The following is a 12599-nucleotide window of genomic DNA, read 5'->3' as shown; positions in this document are numbered from 1 at the left end:
ACGCCGTACTACGTCCGTCATTCTTCTACTTCTCTTACGTTTACTTCTTAACTTACTTACTTTTCGTTTCTTTCTTTCTTCTGTTCTCTCTCTTCTTCTCTCTCTCTCTTCTCTCTCTCTCTCTCTCTCTCTCTCTCTCTCTCTCTCTCTCTCTCTCTCTTTCTACACTACTAATGACTCATTGTCAACCATGCAAAAAAAGAAAGAACTGTAATAGTATCGCCTCATCGATTTCTTGAAATATTAGCAGAATGTTCAGATATATAAATTGGCTACTTAGTGATACTTAAAAAATTTAATAATTCGTAATTTCTAATATTGTTTTTTATCAATTACAATTTATAATTCATATTATATAATCTTGGATAATTTGCATGTTTTATAGTATAATTGTATGCTTCACATCTTTATGGCAAACGCAGTTTTATATTAGTATCTTGAAAGTGCCTAATATTTAATTCTAAATTTTTTTATCAATGACGCGAGATAAAGTTAAGCTTTATAAAATGGCTAAACCTTTCTCAACGCGCATTAATTAGAGACCGGGAGATTTAAGCGCACGCGAAAAAGATCGCGCGGCTTAATGAGACTCTTTAACGCGATTGGGATGTCATGGAGAGAAATTGCTAATGCGCTTAACAAGACGATTAGAGAATATCCCGTGCACTTTGTAGAAGTATGCGGTTTACTTTTACCAAACGATGCAAATTGATAAAACCGGTTCACCGGTTAGTTTTGCGTTCCAAGATATACGATGTACTACTTAGCCAGGTACCGTGGTTAGAGATTACTTTATCAACCCTTCGTCACTAAGTTTGCAAAGTCAGAGATTTTTTTTATCTACTCTTTTAATTAATATATCAGTTTATGGAAGATTATGTTTATAGTCTTTAAAAATCCATGAATTCTTTTCTGCCATTGTTTATTTTAATGTACTATAATCTGTATTGTAAACCGTTCGTAAGCTTCTACTATATATTTATCAGTTTCGTGATAGTAATAATTTGGCGTAACGTTATTTACTTATCTATTACATATTTATTATTGCTTATTTGCTGCGTACATATATATTAAATGACTTATTTTTTAATCATTTTAAATCTATATTTTTATGAAGTGAATTAAAAGCATTTATATTTCAACATGTTTAAAAAATATGACTTTTAATTTTTTTACTGATATGTATGATAAGTTCTTTATACAAAGATGTGAAAATATAATAAATAATAAATAATAAGATTTATTAATTTATTCTATTGTTATATAATTTATATAATTTCTTTATTTCTTTAACAAATGAAATTACCGTTTGCTTCTCTAGCTCGCAGTTCTTGCAACGTTATACAGAGGTCGACTATTTACGCGCAACTCTTAATTTTCAACATTTTAATCCATCTATTTATTAAAATTTATTAATAAAAATTATATAATTTTGTTATTCAATTTTTACTATTACATAATAATATACTTTTATTATTTGCAAAATAATAAAAATAAATTATAATATATTTTATATTAAATATTTAATCAAAGGGAGATTTAAAAAAGAGGAAATTAAAAAGATTTTTATAACAATATCTTCCGATTTTTAATTAAAAAGTTGTAAAGATAATTATTTTTACTGCAGAAATATCTAATTTAATATTAGTCAATTTATACTGAAAGGTGTAGTGATAATTACATATTTTAAGTATTAAAATCACTAGACAATAGTGCTTTTTAATATTCAAAGTAAATATTTAATTTACTACCTTGTACTATTAAATGTCTATATTAAACTACAAAATTTAAGAAAAATGTAAAATAATTTCAGGCCATGACATATATAAAAGTTCATTTTTTCATTACCGTAATGAACTGCATCAAAATTTCCCTTATAGTTTTTGCTAAATTTTAAATATATATCTATTTCTTTATTACTTTGAGTAGAGAAAATATACACTTTGTTACTTTAAGTATAGGAAGTATATACTTATATAATTTATTTATAAGAAATAGACATAAATAGTAGAGATATACATATTTATACTTAGGCTGTATTCCAAAATTAACTGCCTTAAATAAAGTATTAAAAAATCTATAATGCATATAACGTAAACTATAGCATTTTCAGTGCTAGCAATAAATTTGGAACACAGCCCTAACTTTGGAATGTACTGATCGTATCTAACAGAAATATAAAGAGATAATTAATGATTAAATTAAATTAAAAACATATTAAAGTGATGGACCATCTTAAAAAAGTCAAGCCACAAGTTTGCCAAAGTAAGAAAAAACAATTTATTTATAAATATATTATATGCACTTTTTTTGTTTGTTTAAATTATAAAATATTGTTTTTAATTAATACTAAAATAATATTAAATATTATTTTGTATGCCGAATACTTCGGTCATGGCCCTGTGTTAGTGAACTGAGCTGGATCGATATTAGTTAATACGAATCTGTTTTCTTGTTTTTCAGTTGACCATCAACGCATCAACGTGCACGATTCAGTTTATGAAAGCAAGATGATGACATTTTTCTGAAGATATTTTTAATAATTGTGTACACCTGCGCGAATACATGTACGCGTGCTCATACATATATATCCATACATTTTTTAGCGCGTGAATGTATGTAGATATACATATTGTATTACCCCAGCTAACGCTAAATATTCATAGAAAATTCATTCGATTATTCCCAATGTGCCGAATATTCCGGAATACAGTAAAATAATTGTCACAGAATTGTCCAAATATTGATAAAATGTTCAAAATATTATATGAATATGCCTTGTATAATCACGACAATTATTTACGAGCGAGCAGTAGTACACATTTCTACTGACAAATACGGTCGCAGCCGAGATGCATTTATTCGTAAACAAGAATTACCTAGAAAAGAATATAAAGAACGCAGCATTTTGCTTGTGAAATATGCTCTAAAATTGGGCTTCAAGATGAAAGCACATGAAATGTATTCCTCATAGCATAATTTTGTTTAAAAAATGATTCAAGGATGACCAGATCTAAAATTTCTAGAAAAATTAAAATTTTGCAGAATAAACATGGAACATCCTCAGAATATTATATAGTAATGATATATAAATGAAATTTTTAATCTTTCAATTTTTAATATTTCAGTGTTACTTTTATATTCCATAAATATTTCAGGATTTTCCAGAATATTCTTGGAATGTTTCTCTCGAATTTTAGAAACATTTTATAAATATTTCATAAATATTTAACGTTAGTTAAGTACAGTATCGAATCAAAAAGTATTATATTTCATCATTCCTCGAAGTAGAAAAAAACCAATCATTAATTTTCTTGTTTTTTTTTCTTTAAAACATAAAATAATACAATATTAAAATAAAATATTATAATATTATAATATTATATGTCTTTCTTTATTAAAACAACATTCTCTATTTCCATAGATAATATTAACAGAAACTATAAGATAACCTAATAAATCATATTTAGGAATTTATTCTAATTATTTTGAAGTTAAAAAAAGAAGAGAAATCATATAAACATGAATCCAAAAGCCTTAGATTTTACATTTAATTTTAATATCCTGTATTTTATATCGCTTTATTTTATTGAATTTTATTATATTTATTTTAATTTACTTCACTTCATAAAATCTTACTCTGGAAACTTTTAACATTTAGCCGAAAAATGTTTTTTAATTTTTACTTTTTTACTTTAAACTTCAAACTTGAAAAAACGTTATTTTAAAGATGTAGAAAGATATATATTTGTAGAATTGTTACTAGCTTATACAGTAAAATGCAGCGGTTTGAGAAAAAATTCAATTAGAAGATAAATTGCAGCAGATTGATACCTACACTCTGTTCTCCAATATGTTTCTCTCTTGAATCCGCAAATAGAACATGTCCAAAAGTGACAGCACAAACCGATTAATTGTTCGGTGCCTCTCTCAATATAAGGATTAGAATTTGACGATGACATAATAAATTTTTTGGATATTAGTATTATTAATAATAACATTCTACTTGAATTTGACTGGTACTATAAGCCTACATATTCGAGAAGATACCTTAATTTTTTATCGTCACATCCACTCTCACAAAAAAGAGGCATAATAATAGATATGACAGATAGAGCGTTTTTATTATCGGACCCTAAATATCACCACAAAAAAATTTTAAACACATTATCAGTACATTACTAAAAAATGATTATTCGATTGATTTAATACTATTAATGCACGTTTAAAAATTTTCATTCATAAAGGTACGATACAACAGAAAGAATCAAGTGAAGAAATCAAGAGGAATTGTTCTTGGTTTGTATTACCTTGTATTCCAATTTTAGACGAATTCAAAAGAATTAGTAAAAACTTTAACACTAAATTAGTTTTTACTAGCTTAAATAAATTAAATAGTTTGATCAAGGGACATAAAAACATCCTCCCAAGAGAAAAGATAAAAAAATATTGTATATAAAATTTCCGATGTAAATCCGATGTCTCTTATGTTGGATAGACAGGAAGAAAACTTAAAACTAGATTGGCTGAGCATCATAATCATATTAATCGAAATAGTAACAACCAATCAATAATCACAGAACATCGGATTGAATTTGACTTCGATTGGGAGAATGTCGCAATATTAGATAAAGAGCGTTTTCTTAATAAAAAAACATTTAATATCTGAGTGCCTTTATATATTCATGCAACAAAATAGTTTCAATTTACGCTCAGATACAGAGAGTGTACAAACTTATATACAATTATTAAAAGACGTTAAATAGTTACATTTTGTCGGTTTATACAAATTATTGTTTATATATTGACATTGTTCTTTTTTTCTTTTTATTTTCCTTGTTGACCTGACATGTCTTACTTATTATATTAAATGTATCAGTGTTTCGTTCGATCATCGTTGAGCTGCGATCAACATGCATTTTTTAACTTGATATTCTTTAGTGATAATAAATTTTAATTGGTTTTGATCCAATGTCGAGACGAAATCCTTCTATGTCTTGGAGTGAGTCACCAGTTTTTTAATGTTAATTTGTAACTCTTGGATAGAATGGTTTCGAAATATTTATAATTAATTTTAATGTTTCGAATAGATTACAACATCAAATCTATTAATCTGATGATTTTTTCTTGGACATGAAAGGATTAATATTTTGAAATCATATTGCTGAGGATGGTTCCAAAGTGAACTAAAACGTCCTATTTTTTGGAATAAAGATTCTATTTTCTGGAATAAAGATTTAATATTGCGTATTAACTTAAAATCATGCTGATTCTCATTCCCCGATTTTTTTGGATTTTTTGTTCTCTCAGTATAGTATTAAAATTATCTTTCATTTTATATGCTATAACTTTTTTATTAATAAAAATATATTTTATTGCTTGTTACTGTTATATTCTTTAATATTTGGCTTTAAATTGAAAACAAATTGTTTAATTGTTATAATATATTCATTTTTATGCGATATTTTTATATAATAAATGTGTCGCGCTCATAATAAAACGTATACGCTAGTTGCATATTTCGAATGAGCATATGATGCGCCGTCTCTCGAGAAATGCGGCATAATGAATGTTTGAATCTAAATGATACATATGCGAATGATACATATAGAAAATAGTATTAATTCAACATACTTTATAGATTAGTCATTATATTTATTATGAGTCAAATTCACATAACGTGCGGATTTCAAAGTATTAATATTAATTACTTTTTTTCGTGGTAAATCTGTATCAAAAAGTATAAATCTAAAAATAATCGTGTTTAGCCATTTATTTATTGAAAAAATATTCTAAAAATAATCATATAATTAATTATAAACTTTTTTAACATAGGTTAAAAACTTTTCAAAAATAAACATATGACGAATGTAAAAGAAATAATTAGTACAGGGACAAAGTTATGGATAAAGTTGTTCCTGAAACAAGAGTGACTAATCCTCTTTATAAAAGTATGTATTAAGAAATTAATTTGTTTTAAGATAATCACATAAAAGTATAACAAATTATTAAATAATAATTTTTTTAAGTATATTTTTAGAAATTTTAAACATTTTGAAAATACTTGGGGAATTAAAAAATATGCAAATGAAAATTTAGATGATAAAGAAAAAAATATTTAAAAGATTGTGCACACATACACACGCGCGCGCGCATTTCTCAATTAGCACTAATGGATGTTGCAACTAATAATTAATGTATGTTATGTTTATTTTAGCCATAAGAGAAAGCATGATTTTGTAATTACTTATAATAATATTTATATATACTCTTTAAATTCTTTAACATGAAACTTCACTCTAAAATAGTAAAATCTCACTCCAAAATACTGTCACTGTTATTTAAGAGTGGCAATATTTTAATTTTTTTTTATCCGAAGGTGACAGTATTTTTACTCTTTTGGAAATTTTACTTTAAGAATTTTACTTAAAGAATTCAAAAACTAAAGCTACAAAATAAAACTTATATTTACACATTATGTAAAAGATTTGTAGAACAGATGTTAAAGTGCATACATAGACATGTATTTGGCGTGCGGAATGTTGCATGTGTATTTTGGATTTATTTTATTAATTTAAATTATTAAATTAAATATGATTCACTCACATTGGATTAACAGCTTGTATCCATTTATTTTTTTAGTCCAATTAATAATTTCTTGATGGGAAATTATAAAATGTTAGGTCGGAACTGTTTTTCTCAGAATTTTTGCACTCAATTACAACAGAATTTTTTTGCAGGCATTTAAAAATAAATTTAAGTCGTTTTTTAAACATAAACAGCGCGTGCCGATTTCGTTTGGGTATCTATGTTACGTCTTAGCCGATTGGTGGCACCACTTGAGCCGATTAGTGGCACCACTACGCAATTAGCTATACTTAACTAGTATAGATAATAACTGATATTGAAAAGAGAGGTTAAAGAAATTGTTAGGGGGAACTTAAAGTTTAATAATACTTTTTTAACATCATCGAATTTGATTAATCCTTTTTCGACCCTTTCCTTTCTCGAAAGATAAAATCCGCGGATCTGCGCGTGCACCATGCCACAGGCGCGCATGTGCGCCTAAAGAGCGGCGGACCAGCATCTCTCTTATAAGATGTGTTGTTTAGTATGAGAATATTACTAGAAGATATTACGTGTGTTCACTAACGTGGTTATTTCAAGGTGAAAAATCGTGAAACGCGACACATTGCTCTATATTATCCAGTCAAATACCCAGTGAGAAGTGACAATGAAATCGAATCGACATCGATTCGATGTCAATTCCATTATCATTTTTCACTGGATAGCAACAAATAAGTTTGATTCGTTGACTTTCTTTCCAATTATGTATATAATCGCTTAATTTGTGTATTTATATATTGTATATTTACATTTGTGTATTTATATGTTATAAAAATTCTAAAAAAAAAAAGTGTGGTATTACATATCATAGAAGACAGAAAATCAAAAAGAAGGAAAAGAAGAATTTTTTGAAACAATTTATTGAAACAATTAAACTTCAAACATGTCATTGTTTGCTTGTTGCGTCCGTCAGGTGAGTCATTGTTTGTCAATAGTGAGTGCCTTCTATTTAGTACACAAATCAATATAAATGTTATTCTATTTTTCTTTGCATTCCATGAATAACAGATAAAATGATATTTCTATTACTAAATGAAAGGCACAATGTAATGGTAAAAATATATACAAATTATGTTTTTCTTGTTCAATACACGGACAGAAAATTGAAATTTAATCACGCGATTAGAGTCGATCGCGTGCATACTAATCGCCAACAATCGAGTTTGTCGCCCATTTAATTTTTTTAATTAATTTTTAATTTTTAATTTTTTTCAATAATTATTTTATTGTAAAGTGATATCACGTATAAAACATTACAGATAAATAAATTTATTACTTATATAAAATTTCTATTAACAAATTATTATTTTTTATTCTATTATTTAATTATTTTGTTCTTTATTATTTATACAGAATTTTTATTCTTAAATACAAATTCTATATAAATAATAAATAATAAATAATAAAGAACAAAAATCTCATAACAGAATAAAAATAACAATGATTAAGTAATAAAGAATAAAAAGTAATTTTGCATTTTTATTATAATTTATCTTTTATTTTTGTATTTTTTTTTATCATTTTTATGTTGTCCATTTATTATTTTTTATATATTTTTATCCCTACATAATATGTAATAAATTTTTTGTTTTTTATATTTTTTGACAAATTAATGTTTTATATTAATAAATAATTACCCTATAAAGATAATAAAATTAATTCTTTACTTCAAATTGTAACTTATTAATTTTATAATGTTCTTATTGTTAAAAGATATATTCACATTTTATTGACGTTGATAATACTTTTTTAATTAAAATTCTGTCATTTGTATAATCTATCAATCGATTAAAGCAATATCTGAATATGTTATTATGATTTAATTTGTTAGATATTTGTTAAATTAGTAATAATTAAATTAAAGGAAAAATATATATTTTAAATAAATGATAAATCTTATTAATATGCATATATTTGTGTAAAATTGAGATAATTTAAATTTAAATGTAAAAGATATATATTATATATGATATATATAAACATATCGAAATAACGCCCTGATTAGAACACACGAACATATCGTCATATTTTTGTATAAAAGTTATAACAACTGCTAGCGAAAGAAATAACATTGAAATTGTTTTACAATACAAAATAATCTGAATTCTCTTTGCTCACCCCTATCGTTCAGGTGGCAAAAATCGGTAAATAGAAAAATGAAGTAAACTTATAAGGCTCAACCACGGGCACCAATGCATGTGCGTGCATGGTACATCTGTATTCATGTGTATGTATATATATATCCATGTGTTATGCATGTGCTCGCGCCCACGAAGAGAGTCAAGCCGCTCGCTAGGATGAACAGATACATTTTACGCTATTTAACAGATTTCATGCTCAAGTATCAAAGCGACTGGCGTCCTTGCTGTAATCAGCCGGGGGTTGTATTAATAGAACGACGCGGCGATTCACTGTTTTGCAAAATTTTTCTTAGAATCGATTTCGTAGCCCTTTACTTCATCGATGACGTTGAGTCCGCACGAGGTTGCGAAGTTGCTCAATATCTTGCAATAAACAAATTACTTTTAAAAAAATCTTAGCAGAACAAATTATTCGCTTATATTTTTTAACAAAAATTTCTGATATAGATAGATATAATGGCGCATTTGGAAAGCAAATTATCAACATTTATTGTGTTCTTCTTTTTATATCGTTTATTGCATATAAAACAAAAACAAAATGACTCACGTTTCTCCGAACGTGCCTTACCTCTAATTGCTTTCTCATTTATTTTTGCGGTAGTTATACTGAAATTTTTTCATGAATAACGCAACGTGAATGCGGAAATACGCAAGAATTTTCTTCAATAATTCTTCAAGGAAACATGTCTAAGGCTTGTTTTTACCAATGTAGATTAACTTTAATCTCAGTTCAATTTATTCTTTATCTTTTTCTAATTCTCAGAATTGGAAAAAGATGAAGAGTTAGTTAAACCGAGATTAAAATTAAACTATATTGGTAGAAACGAGCCTAAATTTTTGTTTATTATGTAATTTTTTACTGGGAATTAAATTTTCTATTCAACATCAAATTAGTGTTTTTTTATGGAATTTTTAAATTAGATTGAAAATTTAATATCAGCGGTATATTTTTGCATTTTGGGAATTAGTTTGCATATCTTCGCATATCCTTTCACAGAATAATCGAGCTGCAGAAGAGGCACTACAACAGATGCTAGCGAAAGATCCGCCAGAGATCTCATGGGAAAACACGTTGGGTTCGCCCAACGGCGTGCCCTTCGATGATGACACAAAGGAGTTACTGAGAAAATGCCTCGATGTCTCCGTGTTGCCGCCAACCAGCGTGACGGAGCTAATCAGACGAAGCAATGTGTTCCCCTTGAAGTTTCCAATTAACGCTATAAGATGCGCCGCTTTGAAGGACAGGGGAATCAACACTGATTCTATCGAAGTTTGTATAAAATAAATTATTTGTTCAAGCGATTAATATACATGGATAAAAGGAACTAGAGCTAGAAAAGGAACAATGCTTAATTAAATAATATTTCTATTTTAATTAATACTTCTTTTAATTTAAATTAAATTTAAGAGAGAAATAGTTTGAGAAACTTTTATTATAAAAAATTTACTTGTTTCGTTTAGAAATTTTTAGAAGTTCTTTACAAGAATATATAGTTTAAAGATTATAATTCTGTCTAATACTCCTTATATTTGAGATATTTCTTTTTATCATTTTTTATAATGTGTAATAATTTCGGCTAATTTAATACATGTTTAATGATCTTTGATGATATTTTTTAGTTAAATGCAAATTCGGTATATCCACTGATACACGAAGCGATGCTGCCCTTGATTGCGCGATGGTTGAAACATAAGCGATTGTATGGTAGCACTATTGAGAAAGTCATGTATGCGGACATGGGCCTCATCCAATTCATCCATCGCCTGTTGGATAAGAGAGTGGCCTCCTTCTGTGGAGCTAACGATCGATGGAAATTACTCGATAACAAGAGTGGCTTCGATGCCTGGGAGAGTGTTGGCACTGATCAGGAGAAGGAACCATTGGTAAGTACATGACGTCGTCTTAATTAAACAATATACTTTATAAAAAATAATTATTACGGTTAAATTATCTATAGGTAAAACAAAAAGATAAGGTAATGATAAAACTTAATATAGAAAAAATACATACAAGACCTTTAATGTTAATTTATTTTTTATGTTAATTAATTTATTTAAAATTTAAATTCTTTTCCGATTATACAAGCAATACTAAACATTGGTTGAATAAATAATAGCTTTGGCTTTCAATAAATAAAAGCAAAAATATATAATTGTTCTTTTTATATTATCACAAAAGTAGTTACATATACTTAAATGACGAAGTTGGAAAGTGTTTTTTTCACAATTTTCTTACAAATAATATTTTCATATAAATTTCTATTCTTATTTTTATCTTTTTATTCTTTTACTTTATAAGTTTATAGTATAGCTATATTGCTTACAGATTAATGTAACGTTACGTACATTAATCATTTATCGATATTGGAAATTTATTGGATGTTAAAAACAAGTTTCATAACATCATCTTCTCTCGTATATCACCTTCATCGACGTCACAATAATAAACTTTAAAATTTCATGAATAGGTCCTAGCAAAATGCTTGAGCTACGACGAGATTAAACTGTCGGCAATGATGGTGGTGTCGTCTCATACGGAGTTCATAAACGATGGTTCGCGAAATAATAGAGGTATCGTGAGCCGTGACCCAGACGCCGTCCAACCCAAAGGAGTTATTATGGGTGTTGTAGGCACAAGGTTCTATGCATTTATTTAACCCCTCCTTCTTCAGGAATATTTTTATACGTGCAAATTCTCCGTAACATTGCCGTCGTGTCTGTAAATGCGTGTTCTATTTTTGTTTCGTTTGTATGTGGTTATTTATAACTGTAAAAATTTTTGCGGTTAAAAAATTGTTAAAATTATAAACAATTAGTCATTTTTAATATATTTTTTTATTTTTATTACTACTATCTTTTATAAACATTAGAATTTGTCGTTGCTATGTTATCATTAAATTTGAGCCACTCGTATGTTTAATTTGTCATGTAGATTCGAAAAGCCCCGATATATGGAGTATCAGGACATTGCCGTTACGCCACAGCAAAACAATATGGATAATGGGTAAGCAGTAATTTTTCGTAATATATAATTGTTAATTAAATATAAATTTATTGATACACAGAGAAAAAAGTTTTAAGTTTTTTTAAGTTTAATAAATGTAGTCATTGGAACTAAATCAATTTTTTAAATTAAGTAATTGATTGCATTCAAACTAAATTTTTAGAATTAAACAAAGTAATTTTCATTTCAAAATTAAATTGTTTCTTCTGTACACATATCCGAGAAGAAACATCGCATCGCATATGGGAACATAATTTTTTTAATTTCCTCTTAATAATTTTTCCTCTTAATAATAGTAAAGATTTTAATTAATAAGATGTGTACATGCATCATTTCTATCAAAATTTGTTGCATATATAACTTGTATTTGTGGTAAGATATTGTAATAATAGATTAATAACCGAATTAAATTACATTGTAATGTACACCACTCTCTAGTTCTTTTGCAGTATACAAATGAAACTTTTTTGAAAGAATCAATCTATGCGAAATAGATATGGATCCGCGATGGATGGCACATTCGAAGAAAAACGCGGGATGCGTGTTTTATGGGCCAAGTTTTATGGCGAAGATTATCACCCACTCTACGATGAAACCGTGAAACGTATGAAATCGAAAGAGAACAGACGATATATATCATTGGGTAATCAGTTAATCTTCGATATCGAGAATTACATGAAGAGAACTTTGCTCTCCGTAGAGATAATACTACTCGAAGCAAACAGTCGCGCCGAGAAGCAAAACACCACCTCTTTCTTACACGTAGTTGGTTTTGGTCTCGGTTAGTGTGAAGCTTTTATTAAAACACTCTCTCCCTCCCTCTCTCC

At 27.4% G+C, this 12599-nt stretch overlaps 1 protein-coding gene across 1 annotated transcript; it reads left to right on the top strand.

Annotated features, from left to right (window-relative positions):
• Positions 1–7510: 7510 nt before the first annotated feature.
• LOC105627700 lies at positions 7511–12558 on the top strand. Its single transcript, XM_012208977.1, has 6 exons — positions 7511–7540; positions 9766–10038; positions 10389–10652; positions 11237–11406; positions 11701–11772; positions 12267–12558. The coding sequence occupies exons 1-6, from the start codon at positions 7511–7513 to the stop codon at positions 12556–12558; spliced, it is 1101 nt and encodes a 366-aa protein (XP_012064367.1).
• Positions 12559–12599: the final 41 nt, after the last annotated feature.

This window comes from Atta cephalotes (assembly GCF_000143395.1).
Source record: "Atta cephalotes unplaced genomic scaffold scaffold00010, whole genome shotgun sequence".
Lineage (NCBI taxonomy): Eukaryota > Metazoa > Arthropoda > Insecta > Hymenoptera > Formicidae > Atta > Atta cephalotes.
The sequence above is the reverse complement of the archived record's forward strand: the minus strand, read 5'-3'. Positions and strand labels throughout refer to the sequence as shown.

Coding starts and splice junctions, on each gene's coding strand:
- LOC105627700 (XM_012208977.1), top strand. CDS start 7,511: ATGTCATTGTTTGCTTGTTGCGTCCGTCAG. Junction 7,541..9,765: donor TTGCTTGTTGCGTCCGTCAG/GTGAGTCATTGT, acceptor ATCCTTTCACAG/AATAATCGAGCTGCAGAAGA. Junction 10,653..11,236: donor ATCAGGAGAAGGAACCATTG/GTAAGTACATGA, acceptor TTTCATGAATAG/GTCCTAGCAAAATGCTTGAG.